Source organism: Zingiber officinale, chromosome 6B (assembly GCF_018446385.1).
Source record: "Zingiber officinale cultivar Zhangliang chromosome 6B, Zo_v1.1, whole genome shotgun sequence".
Lineage (NCBI taxonomy): Eukaryota > Viridiplantae > Streptophyta > Magnoliopsida > Zingiberales > Zingiberaceae > Zingiber > Zingiber officinale.
The window spans coordinates 113,764,962-113,785,530 of NC_055996.1; the positions used below are offsets into that span (position 1 = coordinate 113,764,962).

The 20,569-nt window shown below is 39.4% G+C and overlaps 2 protein-coding genes across 2 annotated transcripts; one reads left to right on the forward strand and one right to left on the reverse strand.

Annotated features, from left to right (window-relative positions):
• Nucleotides 1–15: 15 nt before the first annotated feature.
• LOC121989008 (stem-specific protein TSJT1-like) lies at nucleotides 16–3,355 on the reverse strand. The gene is made up of 4 exons (XM_042542781.1): nucleotides 3,072–3,355; nucleotides 1,975–2,215; nucleotides 535–655; nucleotides 16–451 (listed from the first exon to the last, which is right to left on the reverse strand). The coding sequence occupies exons 1-4, from the start codon at nucleotides 3,263–3,265 to the stop codon at nucleotides 264–266; spliced, it is 744 nt and encodes a 247-aa protein (XP_042398715.1). The 5' UTR covers nucleotides 3,266–3,355; the 3' UTR covers nucleotides 16–263.
• Nucleotides 3,356–5,188: 1,833 nt separating this feature from the next.
• On the forward strand, nucleotides 5,189–12,706 carry LOC121989006. The gene is made up of 11 exons (XM_042542779.1): nucleotides 5,189–5,338; nucleotides 6,372–6,680; nucleotides 6,827–6,904; nucleotides 6,990–7,564; nucleotides 8,950–9,555; nucleotides 9,671–9,825; nucleotides 10,345–10,550; nucleotides 10,637–10,770; nucleotides 10,858–11,204; nucleotides 11,275–11,378; nucleotides 12,332–12,706. The coding sequence occupies exons 2-11, from the start codon at nucleotides 6,389–6,391 to the stop codon at nucleotides 12,400–12,402; spliced, it is 2,568 nt and encodes an 855-aa protein (XP_042398713.1). The 5' UTR covers nucleotides 5,189–5,338; nucleotides 6,372–6,388; the 3' UTR covers nucleotides 12,403–12,706.
• The last annotated feature ends 7,863 nt before the right edge of the window (nucleotides 12,707–20,569 follow it).

The following is a 20,569-nucleotide window of genomic DNA, read 5'->3' on the forward strand; positions in this document are numbered from 1 at the left end:
AATATAACACAAGACTTAGGAAGCCTTATTGTTTAGAAATTTTTATTTCCCTTCGAACATGGGAGAACAGTAGTAGTAGACAACAGATTGGAGTTGCATCGAAACACTGACAATGCCACAGACGAGTCTTCAAAAGTACAGTAAAGGTTCAAATAACACTTCGCATCCGGGGAAATTTGCAATTTCCAAATCTAGGGAAATCAGATGCTTTAAATCATGCTAAAAATTTAGTGCAAATGCATACATGAGTAATATCTGAAAGATTAGTAATGGGACGACCAGTTTGCGGCGCTACCTACTCGAGGCATCCCGGTTTCCTTTTTGGCTTGATCATCAACCTTATAGGTAGCACTGCAGACCTGGCCTTGGCTGTCAACCCTTGGCATCACTTTGAGTTCATTAAGAGGATGCTCAAAACTCTGTAATCCCTTGGAAGTAGTAAAGAAGCAACCTACAAAATCGGTTGTTAAAAACAAAGAAATAAATAACGAAGGCATACGTCCATAAACGTACAAAGAGCAACAAAACTTATACCTTTAGGAAAAGGAGCAAATGATTTCCCACACCCCTTTTTGACAATGTCAGCATCATCAGAGAGTACAAGATGGCCTTCAGGATCAGCACCCCAGAAGAAGGGTACGCCACCATCAGCATCCTAATTGAGGAGGAAAGGATTTAACAAAAGAATGTTTCTGATAAATAGAAAAGAAGCACATGCTCACTTACTTCCGAATGATAGCTAAACTTTCTAAAAATGTCCATTTTATTCCAATGTTGCAATTGACTCCTGACTTTCTAAATTATTTAAATTTTAGCCTTTTTAATCATTTTCAAATTATAAAACAATCTTATAAACCTTTTACTTGTAAAACAACCTTGAAAGAAAATGAGGCATAAATTTGAGAATTGAAGGAACATAAAAGAGTAACTTATGATTTAGAGTTCAACATATATTTTGGGTAACGGATATGATTATACAAGAGTTATCCTTTTCAGTAATCATGTCAAACAATATCATCCTGACATGAGACTATCATTGTTTCTCACGAGACATAACTAAAGCCTAACACCTCGCATCATCATAAAGTTCGGTAGCTTGTACCATAACCAATGAAGCAGAGTAATGAGATCAGCAGTGACAAAAAAAAAGTAGAAAAAAAGTAAACTGTGACCTTGACTATCATATTAAGGTTGGAATAAATTACCCTTACTAAATAAAGCATAACCTCTGCAACGCATGGTAGAATTTAGGGTTTTTTCTCTTGCAAGTGAAAACATATTATAAAAACAATAAACATGCATGTCATATCATAGATTTCATTATCACCATCAAAACTGAGATAATCAATATTCCACTTTTGAGGATCATTAGTCTTGCTATAACATTGATATTGGAAAATATTACTAAATGGTGGATATTTACATTCGGAACTCATAAATTTAAATTTGTTCCAATAACAATTATGTTAATTCAAAAAGGAAGAAAAGTACTAATACTTCCATTGGGTACATAATACCAATAACTACACTTAATAAAGTAACAACATTTAATATTTCAATAAAATGCTCAAAGGTATAATTGAAAATGGAAACTTCACATTACATCTGTTCTATACAGACTACATAGTTGCTGGAAACAAATGCACAAACTGCACAGATTTCTTAGCCAGCACTATGGTACTTAACTAGTTTAAGTAAAGGTCACACATCTTGTGGGGGAAGTTGATTAATTGAAATTGAATCAAGATAGTAATACAGATCACATGGTCAGAGCACGCTAGAATAGCCATGCCTACCCAGTTTGCGTGTGAGAGAAATTAGATGCAACCATGGTCTCATAACTCACATGGCCTCTGTACTAGGATATTTCAAATTTTAGGTTTCATATTGTTATACAATAGCACTATGACTTGATATATAAAAGAAAAGATGAAAGTAATAAGCAGGAAAACAAGCTACGAAAAGAATACTTACAGCTGCAAAGAAGGTGGAGTTTGATGAACTATCATAGAGAATAAAAGCAAATCTCCCAATGATATCTCTGACAACTTGGCTAGCAGGGAATGGTCCTCTATCCCTTAGGGTCTTATACGCTTCAATTACAATGATCACTTCATTGGCAGTCTTACCCAATCCATATTGTTGCTTCAGTGAAGTTATATTCTCAATATGGCCTTGGAACAAGCAAAACACATTATCCACAACACCAAATAATCTGCAGCGAGGTGAAAATGATCAGCTTATGATGTCGGTGAAAACTAAAAACAGAAAGTCATTGATATGAATGAGACGATTTGAAGAAGGATAACAGATTTTGTATCTTGAGGTGCGTTAAATATATTATTTATTCAGAAGCAAGAGCCAATAGAGAGATGCAAAAGTCCAGTGTTTCGTTCCAATTACTAAAGGAATAACGAGATTGATTGAGGTTCATAAAAGAACTATTGATTATTTCCAGGCCCAATAAATAAAAGCCCAAGATCATAAAAAGAGGTTGTTCCTGTTAACAGAAAAAAAAAATCAAGAAAAATGCATAAATGGGAATATTAAATCCAGAAGTGATCGACTAGACAAGAAAGAATCAAATCAAATAATCAATTATTTCTGTTGAACAAATAAATGTAAACTATCTAAATAGTCTAGATCTGTTTGAATTGAGCATCAGTTCCTTATGGTTCATAACTTATTTCCCCCTTTTAATAGGATGAAATATATGAAAGAGTACTTGATAAATTACAAACTATTTAAAGAAAGAACCTAACAGGTAATTATCTTTGATTTTTTTCGTATATAACATTCAAGAATAACAGGCTCAAGCATCTTCAAAGTTTACATATCCAACTAGGGTAGGATACAAATAGTTGAATAACAACAATTACAAGTCAAATTAATCAAAAGACGAACACGATCTGGAATATCTGCGTCGTGGATCAAACAAGGCTGACTTGCTGTCACTTCGAAAATCATTTTTCGTGAATGACACCGAAACAAGAGGGGGAAATGAGGATAAATTGAATACGAAACATTGAGCAAAGGAACGGAGATCGGATTTCAATCTTGATCCCTCTCACCTCGGAAGCAAAGGGTTCTGATTCTGTTTCGAGTAACCGATGGCGCCACCGGTGCCGAGGCTAACGACCACTGCGCCCGCCTGCGACTCCGCAAAGTAGCTCACCAGGCAGCTACTGCCCTCGCCGCCCTCCACCGAGGGAGCTCTAAGACCCTCGGGGCTCTTCGCAACTGTCGGATCGAACACCGCCAACATCCTCACCGCCTCCGCGAACTTTCCACCCTCACGCGATCGGGTCCTTGATTTCGTTGCAGTGTGCTACAGAGGAACGGTAGAAATGCAAGGCGAAGTTGCCTAAATAGTCCAAGCGCACCGACAAGCATTGAATTTTACTCTAAATAGTCCATCCTTATCCATTCTTTGGTGCGGACGTGGAGCCGAGCTAGTTTAACGTGAGATCGAAGGTTTGGACCCACAGTTATTATTATAATGAAACATGATGAAGAAGTGACTAGTACGGTCGCATAGGGCTGCTAGTTTGCCGATGGGTTGGTGGCCAATGAGAAAGACGCGTGTAAAAGGCGTCCATGTGAAAGGATTGTCGTTGGCGACGTCGTGCATCTGTGTGATCGCGGGAGAGCTTCACTGCCTTACTGATGCTTTTTCGCAGGGAAGAGTCACAGGCCAACATGCTATGAGAGATCACGCCGGGTAATTAGACCGTAAATAAATAGAATTTGATTCGAATCGGGCTGAGTTTAAAATGAATTAAATTTTTGAAATGAAATTTAAATTTTGTTTGATTTATTTTTTTATGAGTTTGAGTTTATTTAAAGTTTGATTTGAGTTTGGTTGATTTATATGTTATCAAGTTCTCAATTCAAATTTGACTTGAGCTTGGTTCGAGCTTGATTCATTTAGATGTTATTAAGCTCTCAATTCAATCTTCTTTGATTGTTTGAAACTTTTAATTGTTTGATTGGTTATTGAGTTAGATAATTTAAATTTATTTATTTATTTTATTTTATATTTATTTAGCATATTGAAAAGAATTTTATTAATGAATATGGTTCGTGAATATTATTTATGAACGTTATTCACGAATATTATTTATAAAAATTAACGAACTGAGCACATATGTGTTCAAACTTGTTTGTTTAACTTAACGAACTATTCAAGTTTGTTTGTTTAATTAATTTTATGTATATTGAACGAACATAAATAAACTCTTATCAACCTGAACATTAACTTTGTTCACAAACGTTTGATTCATTTATAGTTCTGCTGACAACAAGACGAATCACAAACTTATCCCGTGGGTGGCATATCACAAATGCATCAGCCAGCCATCCGAGGAGAAAGTGCGCGCATGCGGCGAGTTCTCGAGTACCATTGTAGAGAGGAACGAAAATGAAGGCCAATAAGTAAGATTTTTTTCCTCTGGGCTCTCCTCTTCCTCAACGAATGTATGACAAAGAAGTCGTGCCGATTTTCCCTTCTCTGCCCCCCTTCAGCTCTCTCTTCTCCGCTTCTAACGATTCATTTGTTCATGTGTAAGTGCAAGAAAAGTCAAATCTTTTTATTTACATTTCTATTCATGGGAGAACAATCCAATACTTGTCGAATTGAATCTTCCTTTACAAAGCGCCAATGAAGTGCACTGTCACACTACTAATGCCCACATACTCGGGAAAGAGTGGACACAACTCTTTTACCTAACAGATGTATTTATTATTGTTTCTTCTACATACGCCTCGATCAGTGCTTGGATAAATTTCTACTTATTTCAAAAGGACGTTCGTTCTCTCATAAAATTTTAAATTTATAGGGCCTTCCATATAATCACTAGTATTTTTTTAAATGATTATTTATTTTATAATATAAATTACACTACTTAAATATATTTTTTTTAATGACTACAGTTCGATTTGCATATTGAACTCATTGAACGGACTCGTTTTTCACCCAAATGCTCAATGAACTTAGTAATGAACTAGTAACCTTACTAACCTAATCAAGTAGAACTAGCTTCCAATTAAAACCTCTGAAAAATAGTTTGCGTTGGCGCTCTATTTACCAATTTATTAACCTGCTCTACGAGTGGAGAGCAAGTGGACCCTACAGGGAAAGCAAGTTGTAACTTTGATAAAAGGATGATGTAAAAAAGCTAGTACGTTCTGGTCTTCGATCGCCCTTCTTAGTCTTCGCGTCCGGACCTACGCACCCAAAACAGATCCCTCGTCCCTCGCCTGCCGCCCTCTCCTCCCTCACTCGGATCTCACCTTCGCGGAGTTCTCATCCCAGATCTTCGCTCGCCAAGAGCACCAGGTTCGAATTGCATATTCTATTCCTCATCTTCGTTCCCAATTCGATGGGAACTCTAGATGGATCTGTAGGAATTTCAGGCGGTAGTCAGGAATTGACTCATTTGTACATTTTTTTTGTTCCTTTCTTGATCTCGGTTCTTGTTTTTCGTTTTGTAGTAGTCTCAGTTACTATATGGTTTCAGATAGATAAAAGTTTGATATGGTTCGCTCAACTGCTTGCTGAGTAGATTCTCGCTGAATAATCTTTGTGGTTAAATTAATTAGTTATAACTGGTGGTTCGATGTTGATTCTTGTTGCGTTAGTCGACGTCTTCCATGTTGTTGATTGACTGAAATCTGGCAAACGGAATTAGAGTTCTTGCTTGTGAGCATTTTGATCACATGTAATCATTTGATAAGTAAAACACCATTTTTTATTTTTGATATCACTGTACTTAATCTTCTAATCTTTTCCATTTCAACATGAGTTTATTTTAACCTACTAGTGAAACTATTATTTTTTTTTTTTGTGTGCATAATATCAGGATAAATAATCCAATTATTGGGCGGTGATTAAAAAAGGCAGTATTCTAGATCTCTTGGATTCTTGCTGATAGAACTACCCAACATTCATTTTATGGATTACTTTATGAGAAGGCACATATCTTTGTATTGACTAATACAGATTTCAGGGCCTAGTAGAACGTTTAAATTTCTTCTGAAGTCAAATAGTCTCTTCATAAGGAATATCAGAATTGGACAAGGAACTTATGTTATTATTACCAATGTTTCTCTGTTTGTTTGTATTCTGAGCATAACTTTCTCGAGTGCAACATTCACTATTTCAATTTCACAGTGAGGACATTTTTTGTATAGTTTCTTGAATTTTTTAAATGTATTTATACTTTCATTCAGGACCACTCCAATAAATATATTATGCAAATGTTTAAGCTATTATATATATTTTATTTTGGAAATGACTGAATCCTCATAGAGAATTGGTTACAAATTATAAATGTCACTACGTTGTCATATCTACCAATCTTACCTTCCAGGTGCTTTGGATATAGCAATGAATTTTCTTATACGAACTGCCCAACCAATTATTCCAGAGGTATCCAAGGTTGTGGAGCCAGAACAAAACAAGGTTTTGCAACCTACTATTAAGCGAACCACCACTTTGGAGGGCCTTATAGCAGAAGAACCATATCCAGGTCATTCTGTAGGGGATGACATCAATTCAGACAATATTGGATCTGGTTTTATGGGTAGCTCAATGGCAAGTTCAACTTTCAAAAATCAAGTTCCTATTGGAGACTACACTGATGTCTCAAAAGATAATGGGTGGATTACAATTCCATACAGTAAAGTTTTCAAATTTTCTATGTTTTCTTTGTTCTATGTTCAATAGAGGTTTTCTTCGACACAACTGTTCATGACATGCTATATCGAGTCTGGATCAAAAGCTATCACATTGTTTTATCAATTTTCATCACTTTTATACCTGCAGAAGAGCTTCTGGATAACTGGCATGAGGCAGCAGATATACAACAGATGAGGTCCTTAGACCGTTCTTTTGTTTTTCCAGGTGCTTATTCTTCCTAGGCAGTTTGTTTTCTTTTAATAATAAAGATGCACCTTGCCTATGATTGACACTGCTCTTTAATTTGCAGGGGAACATATTCATATACTCGTTTGCCTATCTGCACATAAAAGGGAGCCAGAAATCATCACTCCATTTAGAGTTGCTGCTGTAATGGCTAAAAATGGCAAATCCAACCCAAACAAAGTGAAACCTGTTGAAACTAATGAAAAAATATCTAGCTCAATCAGTTTGAATGGGGTGGTAAGTAACACTGCTGGAGAAACTTCTGATCAAAATGCAGAAAATAATGGTCATAGTTCAGGTGTCTCTAGTCCTAAAGATGATATCTCAGCAGCTGAGAATCTGCGCATGGAGTTCCATAAACAACAAACTGAGGATATACTTGAAAGTTTTAGAAATTCAAATTTCTTGGTAAGAATTGCTGAGGCAGATGAACAACTATGGTCTAGAAAGAATACCTCTTCTTCGATGATTCCTGAGCTAGTAGGGGGGAGAAGCTATCCTGATGGAGGATTAAAAAGCATTCCAAAGTCAAATTTTTTCAGTGTGGTTGTTGATAAGGGTAGGTTTGATGGCAACACATCTGGAGGAGTGGCTAGAGATACTGCCCGATGCTACTCTCTGTCCAATGGCGACATAGTAGTAAGTTCACAATACATCCAATAAACTTTGTTATAAGATCCAAGCATGAAATGCTCCATTATTCTCGATAACGTTTGCCTATAACTCATCTTGTTTACCATTCTTTAATTTCCAGATTGTCCTTTTTTTCTGCTCGACCAGAAGGACTGTCTTTTTTGGTCTTGACTATAGAGATATCAAACATGAAAATTATCTGACATTGCCTAGCATTACTGGATAGGGACTAGCTTATTCTGTTCCAAAACTTGACAAGTAATGCTAAAGGACTACATATCTAAGAATATTAACATGGAATTGCATCAAATAGCTTTGGTATTACATTCAGAAAAATTCAAACTTTGTTATCTAACAACTTTGTATACAGTGGGAACCATTTTAAGTCACCGATGATTGGGATGCTATAAAGGTCAACAAAATTATATATAATTCAATGGATCTTATATTGCCTTAATGGATGGACTTTTGAAAATTTTAAATGACGTTTCTTTATACTCTTGGTATCATATTATTTGTTGGCTACTCCTTGAATCTTTCAAATAGCTGCCAGTGCATGGTGAGGATCTCTAAACTATGTTGTAAAGTTGTGAATGCATTGTTGATGTCTAACCTATTGGGGGAAAAAATCATAGAGACGCCTATATTTTGCTGCATTGTAAATGGAGCACCCCTTTAGATTAAATCTTAAAAGTCGACCACTCCACAGTTTTTTAAAAATCGTTTGTAGTTACTCCACGTCAAACCAAATGTTGTATAACAGCTGTTGGCCACTACTATAATTCAGAAATAAGTCTTGTTGCAATTTGGAGTTAATATTTCAAAATGTGCATTTTTAAATTTTGCCTCCAATTTGAATTAAATTTAATTTTTGATTTCTGCAATGTCCAACAACTTTATACAAAATTTAAATTTACTTGAAATTGATCTGAATTTCTGCAAACTTTTTATGCAAAATGCTTGATATTTTTATTTTTTTTTAATAGTTTGACATCCAGATTGATTCAGACTTTCTTTTTGACTTCTTGCAATGATCTATAATTAATAATATATTTAGTTTGAATATATCTTTCAATATTCAAGCAAAAATGGTGCCCCTAGATGAATCAGAAAAATAAGAGTTCTCCTATGATTTTTGCCTATTTTTTTCTGTGCTAGATATACAGTGACCTATAATGTTGAATGCTACCGTATTTTATCAGCATATAGGATGGCTACAATCCCTTCTACTTTCTTTATTAAAAGTTTTCTTTTTGTTGATGTTCAACTATCAAAGATTCTTACAGTTTGCTTCTACTTTTTCCTTAATATCCTTTTTTCACGATTAATTGCCAAGTATACCAGTAGACACTGATTTATCATGCAGTGTGGTGTATTCTTGATGAATGCAGGTTTATTTAGAAGTAAATGTTGGAATTAAGAATTTAAAAGATCCTGTCCTTGAGGTTATTCAATTTGAAAAATATAGATCTGATACTTCTATTGAGGATCATAGCAATTCCTTGGTTGCAAGCCATAATGATCCTTGTCGGGAACTTCTTAATTGGCTGCTACCGCTGGATTCCACACTGCCCCCTCATTTACTATCATCTCCTTCAAGCTCAAGTATATCAAAAAAGCCAACAAATCCTGCCACTGGGTCACAAATTTTTTCTCTAGGTCATTTCAGAAGCTATTCTATGCCTTCACTTCCCCAAGTCTCTGGATCTCCTTCTGTTGGCTCACTTTCGAATCCAAATCCTTCTATTGACCTTGAAGATTTTAGCCACATTTCTACTGAGAAGCTAATAAAGAGTCAGGATTCAGGAAATGTGGGTCTTTTATCATTTCGAGGTGTTCCACTGGAGCCAGAACGTTTTTCTGCACATTGTGGCTTGGAAGGCATTTATTTACCTGGCTGGAGATGGCGAAGGAAACTTGAAATTATTCAACCAGTTGAAATACATTCATTTGCTGCAGATTGCAACACAGAGGATCTCCTTTGTGTTCAAATAAAGGTACTAGTGTCATTCTCACTATATAGTTTCTTTTGTCCATTCTTTAATTTGCATGTAATTTTTATCTCTTGGTATTTTATTCATTCAGTATTAATGGTTATGTTTCCATTTGCAGAATGTTTCTCCAGCTCATATACCAGATTTAATTATCTTCCTGGATGCAATAAGCATTGTCTCTGAGGAGGCATCAAAAGGAGGTTCACTGATATCTGTACCTATTGCTAGTATTGAGACAGGAAATGCTCACAACTTACCAAACCTTTCGATCAGGTTTCTTTGGTTGATCCTACTTTGTTGTTTGCTTACCATCTTGTGTTTGTTAGACAACATGGTTGATATGCAGCTGGAAACTTGTCTCCTAGACCTTGCTATTATTTTGGTCAGTTTTGGTTAACTAGAGTAGCTATCCTTATTTAGAATTATATAAGTCAATATGATGATGAAATGAGAAAAATATGGTGTAGTTCTAAAATAGATGATAAATTAAGATGAAATAAGTTGAAATGGTATGAATATTTAAAGGTTATACAATCGATTATGTGGGACAAATATTACTAGATGATGGTGATGATTTGGAATCATACAAGTTATTATCTATTCAATACAAGAGACAAAAAAATGGAAGTCTCTTAAAAAATCAATGTTCTGGCTTAGCTACTACATAATTTATTTACAACAATGCACACGGATGTTCCATTTTTTCATTTCTAGTCAATATCAGATTAATCAATTTTGTTATAATGATGATGCCTCAAGAAACATCTTAATTTGAATTGATCCCTCGTACAGGAGAGGTGAGCAACATTCATTTATTCTCAAATTGGCAACTATACCATGTAGAGATCAAAAGGAGGACGTGGAGATGATTCCATATTCAAGAAAAGGTTCAGCTGGATCAAAAACAAAAAAAAAATCAAGTACTAGTGATGGGATGTTGGTTTCTTCTACTGCAAATCAGTTTGCCATTTTGGTATCTTGCCGTTGTAATTTTACTGGTACTACGGGACCCTTGATGACATATTTGCTTTGTTAAAATTTTTTGGTTAATTTTCTGACTTCAATTTTATCTTTTTGGCTACAGAGTCAAAGTTGTTCTTCAAGCAGGTAACAAATTGGCAGCCACGAATTTCAAGAGATCTTATGATTTCAGTGGCATCAGAGACTAATAAGAGAACTGGTACCCAAAGTTTTGGGGCACCTCAACTTCCTGTTAAGGTAGTAAAAACACTTTTTGGATGATTTAGACCTTTATTTTAGCAATACTCTCAAGTGATATAACAATTCAACTGTCACTTTTTTCAGGTGTTAACACTGAAAGCTTCGAATTTAACACATAAAGATCTTACTTTTACTGTTCTTGCTCCAGAATCAGCTATTTCTCCTTCAGTTATATCATTAACTTCTACACCAAAAACCCTAAAGGAGTCATATGCTGCTATTCATGATTATGCTAGAAAATTGGGTGGGGATAAAAGTGGAAGTGGGCTTCAGAGTTTGAGTTCAGTGTATAATTCAAGCACACAACAAACAAATACATTTGAAGGTGGAAAGGTAGCAGATTCTCCGGAGCGAACATCTATAATATCTGATGTCATTTCAAACAACTCAGGCTTTACTCATCTATGGTTACAGAGTGCTGTTCCACTTGGGTAAAATCTTGAACAAACACACTTGCATTCAAATCTTAAAATAAACTAATCTTTTTGTTGTATATGCCAGATGTATTCCTGCACTATCAAGTGCTACAGTCAAACTTGAGCTTCTCCCCTTAACTGACGGGATAATATCACTTGACACTTTGCAGATAGCTGTTAAGGAGAAAGGTATGGCTCTTCTTAATGCATGTTAACATTCAATTCACTAATAACTTCCATCATTTTGATGCATGTGTAAAAGTTCTGGGAAAATATTTTGGGTAAATTTGCAAGTTAAGGAATAGATACATTTTGCTGATATTTCCTTAACATCTTATGGAAAAATGGCGAAAGGCAGGCAAAGATTTTGATTCAACAAATACATATTGCTAATGTTTCTGTAATTCTGTTCTTAAAACCTGGATATAGGATAAATACTTGAAAGGTTAACTGGTTTACAATTTCATGATTCAATTGGAAGACCCTTGTGGTATTAGTATAACAAAGGTGATTCATCAACTTCCATCTTAAAAGTAGTGGATTTAGTGATCGTGAGTTTCCCGGAGATTGTAATAAATATAAATACAACAACAAACTGTTGCAATCTAATTAATTATTAAACAAATACCTAATTATAATAAAATAGTTAATTATCCTTGTAATTTTAGGAGAAGTTTAGTTTTTTTCCTTCTAAATTTAATTTAATAATTAAATGACTAAAATATCCTTTTTTCTTTGTTTAGAAAAGAGGTACGTTTTGGGTATTTAAATGTAAAAATACATCAGACCGAGCAGACCTTATCAACATGTCAGGCACAAGAAACTAAATTTGGACTAGGTTGAGCCTGTATGCTTACCTTGGCTTAGAATCGTGCTGTGCTAGACTTGCCTGATATGCTAGCCATGTTGACACACTGCCTAGCTTAGTCTGAGCCAAATTTGTGCCTAACCCGACGTGCATGCCTTGCTCGAGTCAAATCAGGCTAGTCCAGGCCCTCATGTCCGTTGCTAGTTTGACTCCGGCAACAATTTTGTAGATATATAAAAGAAATCGTCTTCAGTTGCTGTTGGCTTTTTAACTAAAAGGCATCCATTTTGAATATTGCTATTAAAATTTTCTGGGTGGTTTTCCAATATGGCAGGTTTGACATTTGTGCCAGAGCATTCTATAAAGATCCATGCAACTTCCAGCATTTCAACCGGCATCTTATAATACATTTGAACCTTCAAACACGAAATCGGTGGCATCATTTTTACGTTGTGATGCATCAATTTGCCCCGATGGTTCACTACGAGATGGCTCATCAAAAGCGTCACTTTTAGGTTGACTGCTGAAGCAGAAGGCATATTTATGATTTTGGTATGCCTTCAGTCCATTTCTTGGGATCAATGGTCAAGGTTCTTTCACTGTTTCATGCATGTTGTAAACTCCTTTAAAAAACACCTGCTTCTTGATTCAGGTTGTAAAATGAAACCTCAGGATTTTTTTTTATAGCAGCCATTCATTTTGTTATTAACCGCGCGAATGAGGTTATTTGGTTGAAATCCACGGAAATGATTGTCTAAAACACTTAAAATTTTCTTGAGAATGATCTGCTCTGTTGAGGAGTCTATCCGCCCCCTATAACTCTATGTTGTGATGCATTGGGATAATGCTGCACTGTAAAATTATTATTATTATTATTAGTAGTAGTAGTAGTAGTAGTAGGAAGACAATCACTTGTTGAAGACGTCAATAACTAATGGAATCAAATTAAATAGGAGGGGAACAGGAGAGGGAAAGAGGAGGAATTTTGCTCAACCACTCGATAAATTAGAATTTAAATTTTAAATAAAATAAGTATTTTACAGATTAACTTTTAAATATATATAAATTGTATTTTAAATTTATTTAATAGATAAAATTAAATGTGATGAAACTTGAACATTTAAATTATTTTTTAAAAAAACAAATACGATAGAAACCAAGGCCTTAGCACGTTCTTCGCAGCCTCCAATCAGGGAAACCAAAACCAAGGAGTCATCACGTGCTTCGCTGTCTCCCTCAATGAGATCAACCTGATAAGAGATAATTCGCTAATATGAAAAAGATAAGTTATAAATACCTATTAGCCATTGGTGTAATTGTCAAGGCACGAGGGAGGCATGTTTAGACGCGTTAAATTTCAACTCATGATCTCATGTAATAACACCTTAGATTTTAATCATTATATCGTCCCAAAAGGATCTCCTTCAATGAGATCAAGAATATTATCTAGATCGACCTCACGGGTCATATGAGATGATAAATGGTGACATGCTTACCACAGGAAGGCACGGGGTCAAATCGTAGGATTGTCGAGGTGTAAATTTTCGAACCATGTGCAACTCACCACACCACCACTTACCTTCTCGGTTACCGTGATTTATCTCCCTCGTGATGGCCCGAGGTCTGTGTGACGGGAGCATTGGAGGCGAGTGATTTCGTCTTTTTGTCACAAGAACGTTATCTAGATCTTTCAGTAAAACTGAGGTAAATATCTTTCTTATGTGCTAGTCATTATTCCAAAAAACGAGCATATTCATCTTTTATCATAAAAAAATTACTTAGATAGTCCACACTGTTTTTAATAGATCTAGGTCAAGTTTCAGTGAATGTGAAATCTCCCATCGATTGTTTCGATTCTTCTTGTATCCACTGTTGTTATTGTTATTAATAGGTCTAGTGTCAATGTCCAATGAGTATAAAATATCCCATTGGTTATCTCAATTTTTCTTTAAATGCGCGGTTATTAATTATTATTGGGTGGTTAGGTGAAGATACCATGATTTATCTCTATCACTTCGGGCAATGGACTATCGAGGTGACGATTTTAGGATTTACCTCTCTAACATTTTACTGCTAAAGAACATTCCCAAGAGCATCAGTCACTCCAGCGATCCAAGTCGAAGCCCACATCAAATTGATCATCGTCCGCTCGATTCCGATGTCCAAGCCCTTCGTTATTATAATTTGAATTGAATTAAAAGTTTCTATTTTTTGTTTTTGTTTTTGTTCCGTGCGGTCGAAGTCACAATAATACTGTAATATCAGCCGTCGTGAATCGTGAATCGTGAATCGTGAATCGTGAATCGATTGAAGAAAGTTAAAATAATAATAATAATAATAATAATAATAAATAAATAAAAGGAAAAAGAAAAATTCAGACGTTGATTGCAATCCAGCCATCGACACTCTCGCCTTATCTTTAACAATTTATTCTGTTTAATTCTGAGTCTTTTGTTTTTTTTTTGTTTTTTTTAGTTCAAATCTGATGTCCCTAATATTATCTGTTTCCATATTTCACTCATCGTCCTTGCCCACCATTGGTGGTCGTCCCAATCAACACTATAACCTTTCGGAAAGATGAACCCAAGGGAATCGTCATCGGCACGATCGGCACCGAAATCCGACTGGATCTGAGCATACTTTCCTTTCCGTCAATCTGAGCCCCTGCTCAGATCCGACTGAATTTCGTGTTGATCGTGCCGATGGCGACCCCCTTGGGTTCACCTTCCCCCAAAAGTTATAGCGTTGATTGGGGCGACGACCGAGGCTGCCGGTGATGGGCTGGGACGATGAGTGGGACACAGAGACAGATAAAATTGGGGACAGAAGATCAATCAATATTTTTTTCTCTTAAGGGTGGGACAGTGTCCTGTCCCTAATATCATCTGTCCCCGTGTTTTATTCATCGTTCCAGCCTACCATCGACGATCGTCCCAATCAACACTATTACCGTTAGGAGATTTTGTTTGATTCCGAGATTGGGGATTATTAGGGTTCCGATTTGGACGTGGGTTTGAATTTCTTTAGGTTTTGTCGAACTTACTCTTCGTTTCGGCGTGGCTGATCTCCTTTCCCTTCGTGAATTTTTACGATTTGGTTAATTTACTGTCCTTGAGTTGTTTTCTACTTATCTACAGCTACTGCCCTCATTAAAAGGAACTCGTTGAGAGGAATCAGCTAGTTCATTCTCTTCTAGATTTTCACAAAAGCAAGTTGTATCCAACAGAGCCTATGACTTATATGTATGTTGCTTGTCTAGTTTCTGTTTGTTAGACATAAATAATCTAATATCGGAGATTTATGGATACTTAGTTAAATTTAAAATGTATACAGAATTTAAATTCAATTTACAGTCGAAATGACCTGAGCAAATAATCTCAGGCTGCCAGCAGGGACTAGTTTCCGTAACGCAGCAGAGCTGAGCGACAGGGCAGGTCTGCAAAGCGGTAGAGCAAGTCTGTAGGGCGGTATACCAGAGCGGAAGACTAAGTCTGCAGAGTGGAAGAGCAGGTCTGCAAAGCGGCAGACCAAAGCGGAAGACCAAGACAGGTCTACAGAGTAGCAGACCAGAGCGACAGGGCAGGTATGCAGAGCGGTAGGGCAGAGCAGCAGACCAGCGCTGCAGTGCGGAAGACCAGAGTGGCAGAGCAGGTCTGCAGAGCGGTAAACCAAAGCAGCAGGTCTGCAGAAAGGAAGACCAGGTCTGCAGAGCAGAATGACCAGGTCTATTTGAGTAAGTCTACAGAAAAGGAAGACCAGGTCTGCAAAGCAGAATGACCAGGTTTGTTTGAGCAGGTCTATAGAAAAGGAAGAGCGGCAGACCAGAACAGTAGAACAGATCTGCAGACCGGAGCAGCAAACAGATCTGCAGAGCGGTAGACCAGAGCAGCAGGTCTGCAGAAAGGAAGACCAAGTCTGCAGAGCAAAATGACCAGGTATGTTTGAGCAGGTCTACAGAAAAGGATGACCAGGTATGCAAAGCAGAATGACCAGGTCTGTTTGAGCAGGTCTACAGAAAAGGGAGACCAGGTCTGCAGAGTAGAATGACCAGGTCTGTTTGAGTAGGTCTGCAGAAAAGGAAGACCAGGTCTGCAGATCAGAATGACCAGGTCTGCAGAAAAGGAAGACCAGGTCTGCAGATCAGAATGACCAGGTCTGTTTGAGCAGGTCTGCAGAAAAGGTAGACCAGGTTTGCAGAAAGGGAGACCAGGTCAGACAGTAAGGTCGGGCGAAAATTTCGATCGGGCAAGCTGATCGAGGCCTGCGAGTAACAGTTTCCTTGAAACAGATTCGCCCACCTCCGGCTGTGCTTCGAGGTTTACTCGGGTCGTCTGTTTCCCAGGATACAACGATCGACCGTGAACTCCACCAAGCACTGGTGGTCAAGGCGAACTGAGTGGCACCCGAATGCTATCACGGGCACTCTAGCGAGCAAGAGTTGCACGACAAAGGAGGGGAATGAGGAGGAGAGCTCCTGCCTTCTTTGCTGTGTTATCTGCGTAACCTTTTGTCTGTGGTCTCAGCCTTCTTATATAGGAGCTCAAGACCAAAGGACGACAGTAATGATCAATTAATGATCATTACTCAACGCCAGCTTTTCACTTGGCCGTTTGATTCTGCATTAATCTTTCTTTAATGCATCCGTTACACAAACGGCAAAAAGATATATGTGGCAAAATGTTGGTTGTTCGTAGGTCGCGCACGAGTCAACTTGGTTCAGTACAATCCGGGCCTTGGATTTGCACCCCCCCCCCCCTGCTCACCCACGCGTGAGAGAGAGACTCTCCCCATGCATTTATTAACATCCTCAATGTATGTGAATATTATATAAACCAACAAAGATGACAAGAAACTCCCAATGTGGGACTAAAATCTCATACACAATAGAGCATCTTCTCTTCCTCCTCTTCTCCATTCACACTTATTCAACACTGTTGTTTGAAGTTTGGATGAAAATTCCATCGTGGGTTGCTCAGGTTGTTTACTTTCGGTGGAGGAGAAGTACAAGAAAAATTATTACTTTTTAGTATTAATCTTAGAACTAATTATGATATGGTTAATAAGGAATTTTTTATCTATAATAAAATCAATCACTATGTATGCAATAAGTTATGCAGAGGGATATGAGTGATATAGATAAAATTTATTTTTTTCATATGACGAAAATGATATCTGTGGGTCCTTTGATTAAATAGGACTACTAAAATACATGATCTCATTCTCGAATAAGTCAATATGAGATATTGAGCTTATTTGGTTAAGTGAGTCTACTTAAAGATCAAGAAACATAAAGATTGATAATAGAATGACACAGTTTATGTATCATGGATCAATCTAAATATCAAAGATATAGAAAGGCCAAGTTATACAAGATAATAGACACAAAAAAGTTAAGTCGGATCTCAACATTTTCATCACTTGGGTAGCAATGATACATTGTTAGATGTTACTCATTATATCTAAAATATTATTTTAGAGAATTGTTAACATTACGAGAACCAATTGTATCACATACAAAGAACATGTTGATTTGAAGTTAGGTTTATTTTAATTTGTATAAAATATTATGAATCTTAATTACGATTAGTTGGTGTCCATATGAATATGGATTAGACTCAAATGAATCCGGATTATACTTGATCCGGCGGTAAGAATGGGGGACCCACTTCCTGAAGGGTCTCAGCTTGAGGACCGATGAAGGGCTGACTAAGTGGTTAATGGCCGCGCCGAGAGGCTTAGTAGGTCCGAGCGGAGCTAGAGATAACCCGTCCATGGGCTTGGGTTTCCGACGCCAAGGCAGGAGGATCGAAGGGCCGAGCGGGAGTCCGCTCGGCTGGGACCAAAGGGCCGAGCGGGTTGTCCGTTTGGCCCAAATAAGGGCGAGGGTACAAAGGTGGCCGAGCGGCCTATGCGCTCGGCTCGGGATATGGGATATCAGCAGAAGCATGTCTGATGATTAGGTCGTACACAAGATTGCACGATGGAGGATCTTGCCGTCACATCATGAAAAGATTGATACAGTAGCAGTATGGCCTCATGGACGTCTTTCTGACGGATCCATATCTGGGCATGGCCCTTCTGACAGACTCATACTTGGGCATGGTCAAATGCAGGTGGTTACTTTGATTGGCGCGCCCAGGCTTCTTCGAGGGGTCTATATAAGGTCTCCATTTCTTCACCGGAGGTATGCAAATCTTCATCTTGAGGCCACCTATTCGATATTCCTCGCCTGACTTGAGCGTCGGAGGGCCGTCGCCGGGACACCCCCCCCCCCCCGGCTTGGTTTTACTGCAGGTTCGCTGGAGCGCTCAAGGACCCAGCAAGGAGCGCCACGTGCCCAGTGTCCGTTGACTCCTGGTTCGGACAGGATCAAATTGGCGGCGTCTGTGGGAACGCTCCTGCATTCGAACAAGAACAATGGATGAGGCTGGACGACAACACACGGTGGCGCTTTCAACAGAAGAACTCGACGCTCTGGTCGAGATGAGGGCCGCCAGACTTGTGGAGCAAAAACAGAAAGCCGCGGCTGAGCGGCCGGAGCAACAAGCAACATCTGCATCGGGTGGTCGAGCGGAAGCACCTCAGGCCACCGTCGCATTCCACCGGGCCTTATTTCGCACCCCTGAAGCCATACCAGCTCGGAGAGATAGAAGCTCTTCTTCAGACGAAATGCCAAGGCGGGATGACAGAAAAGGGAAAGCTCCCCGGGCGGACACATCTCCCGAGCGGATCAATCGCCAATTCTCAGAGGCTATTCTACGAGACCCCCTACCCAAGCATTACGTACCTCCGACGATCGGCGAGTATAATGGAACAACAGACCCGGATGATCATCTGGGTAAGTTTAATAACACAGCTACACTCCATCAATATACAGATGGAGTAAAGTGCCGCGTCTTCCTTACAACCCTCTCGGGATCGGTTCAACGGTGGTTTCGGAGGTTGTCGGACGGATCCATCACTAGCTTCAAGGACTTCCGAACGGCCTTCCTCCACCAGTCGGCGGTATCAGAAGACAAGTGTCAGCTTGTTCGCCATCAAGCAAGAGCCGAGAGAATTGCTTCGAGCTTACATTCAGCGGTTCAACCAAGTGGCGATGGATATCCCAACGGCCACATCAGAGACGATGATGAATGCCTTCACGCAAGGCCTTGTAGATGGGGACTTCTTCCGGTCGCTCATCCGAAAGCCGCCCCGAGATTATGATCACATGCTGTATCGGGCCAACGAATACATAAATGTGGAAGAAGCGCAAGCCGCTCGAAAAAAGGAAACTCCAACCGAGCGGGCACCTGTTCAGGCCGAGCGGAAACAGCATGCCGCTCAGCAGCCACCAAGAGGACCGAGGGCCGAAGCAATCCGATCCCCCCACGCCAGGTCGCACGTACAAGAAGTGGCTGCCGCTCGGCCCAAGCCAAAGAAGAGGTGGACCCCTATGTTCTGCTCCTTCCATCAGACGGATACGCATAACACGAGGGATTGTCGAAGTCTTCCCTTCGTGGCCAATCCCGTTCCCAGGAAAGCCGAACGACTGTCGACTCCCATCGACAGGAGACAAAGGACCCATGAAGCCGACCGGACCCGCACCGAAAGGCGACATCAACAGACACCCGATCGGCACCGGTCTCCAAGACAGGAGAATCACCGGGCGTCCAGAGAACGGTCACGACCGTCCGCTCGGGAAGAGGAAAACAGGAGCAATACTTCCCGGGGCGAGATCAACGTCATTGCTGGCGGGCCAACCGGAGGAGACTCCAACCGGGCCAGAAAGGCGGGCGTTCGGCAGCTACAGATCCACGCAGTCGGCTGTAGTCAAGAGCGGGCAAGTGGACCGGAAATCACTTTCGGCCCCGGAGACTTGGAAGGAGTAGAAGTGCCCCACGACGACGCTCTGCTCATTAAAGCGGTAATAGCAAATTATACTGTTCACCGCCTATTTGTTGACACAGGGAGCTCGGTCAACATCATATTCAAGAATTGATCGTGCCGAGCTGCTGCCCATGACGACCCCGCTATACGGGTTTACTGGCAACGAAGTTCAGCCGGTCGAACAAATTCGGCTAGCTACCTCACTGGGAGAGGAGCCGCTCAGGAGGACCAGGACAATAAACTTCGTGGTGGTCGACTCTCCTTCGTCCTACAACGTCATTTTGGGACGACCGGCGCTTAGCGAATTCTGAGCCGTCGTCTCAACCTTCCACCAGAAGATGAAGTTCCCCGTCGAAGACAAAGTGGGAGAAGTACGGGGGGGTCAGTTAGCAGCTCCGCGATGCTATATCGAGATGGTCCGAGCAGAATCCAACTCTGCTCGGAAGGCGCCTCGAATCGAGGTAAATGTCATCACCGAGAAACCTCCTGCTTTAATTTATGATGAAAAGGAGGAGGTTCAGATCCATCCGAACCGATCGGAGGCCACAACTTTTATCGCCTCCGATCTGGAGAAAGATCAGAAGGAGGAGCTGATCCAGTGCCTCCAACGAAATCATGATGTCTTAGTCTGGTCGACACATGAGTTGCCCGGGGTTTCGCCAAGCCTGGCGCAGCATGAATTGCATGTCCGACCGGACGCTCG

Excerpts from the sequence above, each read along its gene's own strand:
- LOC121989008 (XM_042542781.1), bottom strand. The coding sequence starts at position 3,265 with ATGTTGGCGGTGTTCGATCCGACAGTTGCGAAGAGCCCCGAGGGTCTT. Across the intron at positions 2,216-3,071 it reads CAGAACCCTTTGCTTCCGAG|ATTATTTGGTGTTGTGGATA; the intron begins GTGAGAGGGATC and ends ACCTCGCTGCAG. Across the intron at positions 452-534 it reads ATTTGCTCCTTTTCCTAAAG|GTTGCTTCTTTACTACTTCC; the intron begins GTATAAGTTTTG and ends CCGATTTTGTAG.
- LOC121989006 (XM_042542779.1), top strand. The coding sequence starts at position 6,389 with ATGAATTTTCTTATACGAACTGCCCAACCAATTATTCCAGAGGTATCC. Across the intron at positions 9,556-9,670 it reads TCCTTTGTGTTCAAATAAAG|AATGTTTCTCCAGCTCATAT; the intron begins GTACTAGTGTCA and ends TTCCATTTGCAG. Across the intron at positions 10,771-10,857 it reads CACCTCAACTTCCTGTTAAG|GTGTTAACACTGAAAGCTTC; the intron begins GTAGTAAAAACA and ends CACTTTTTTCAG.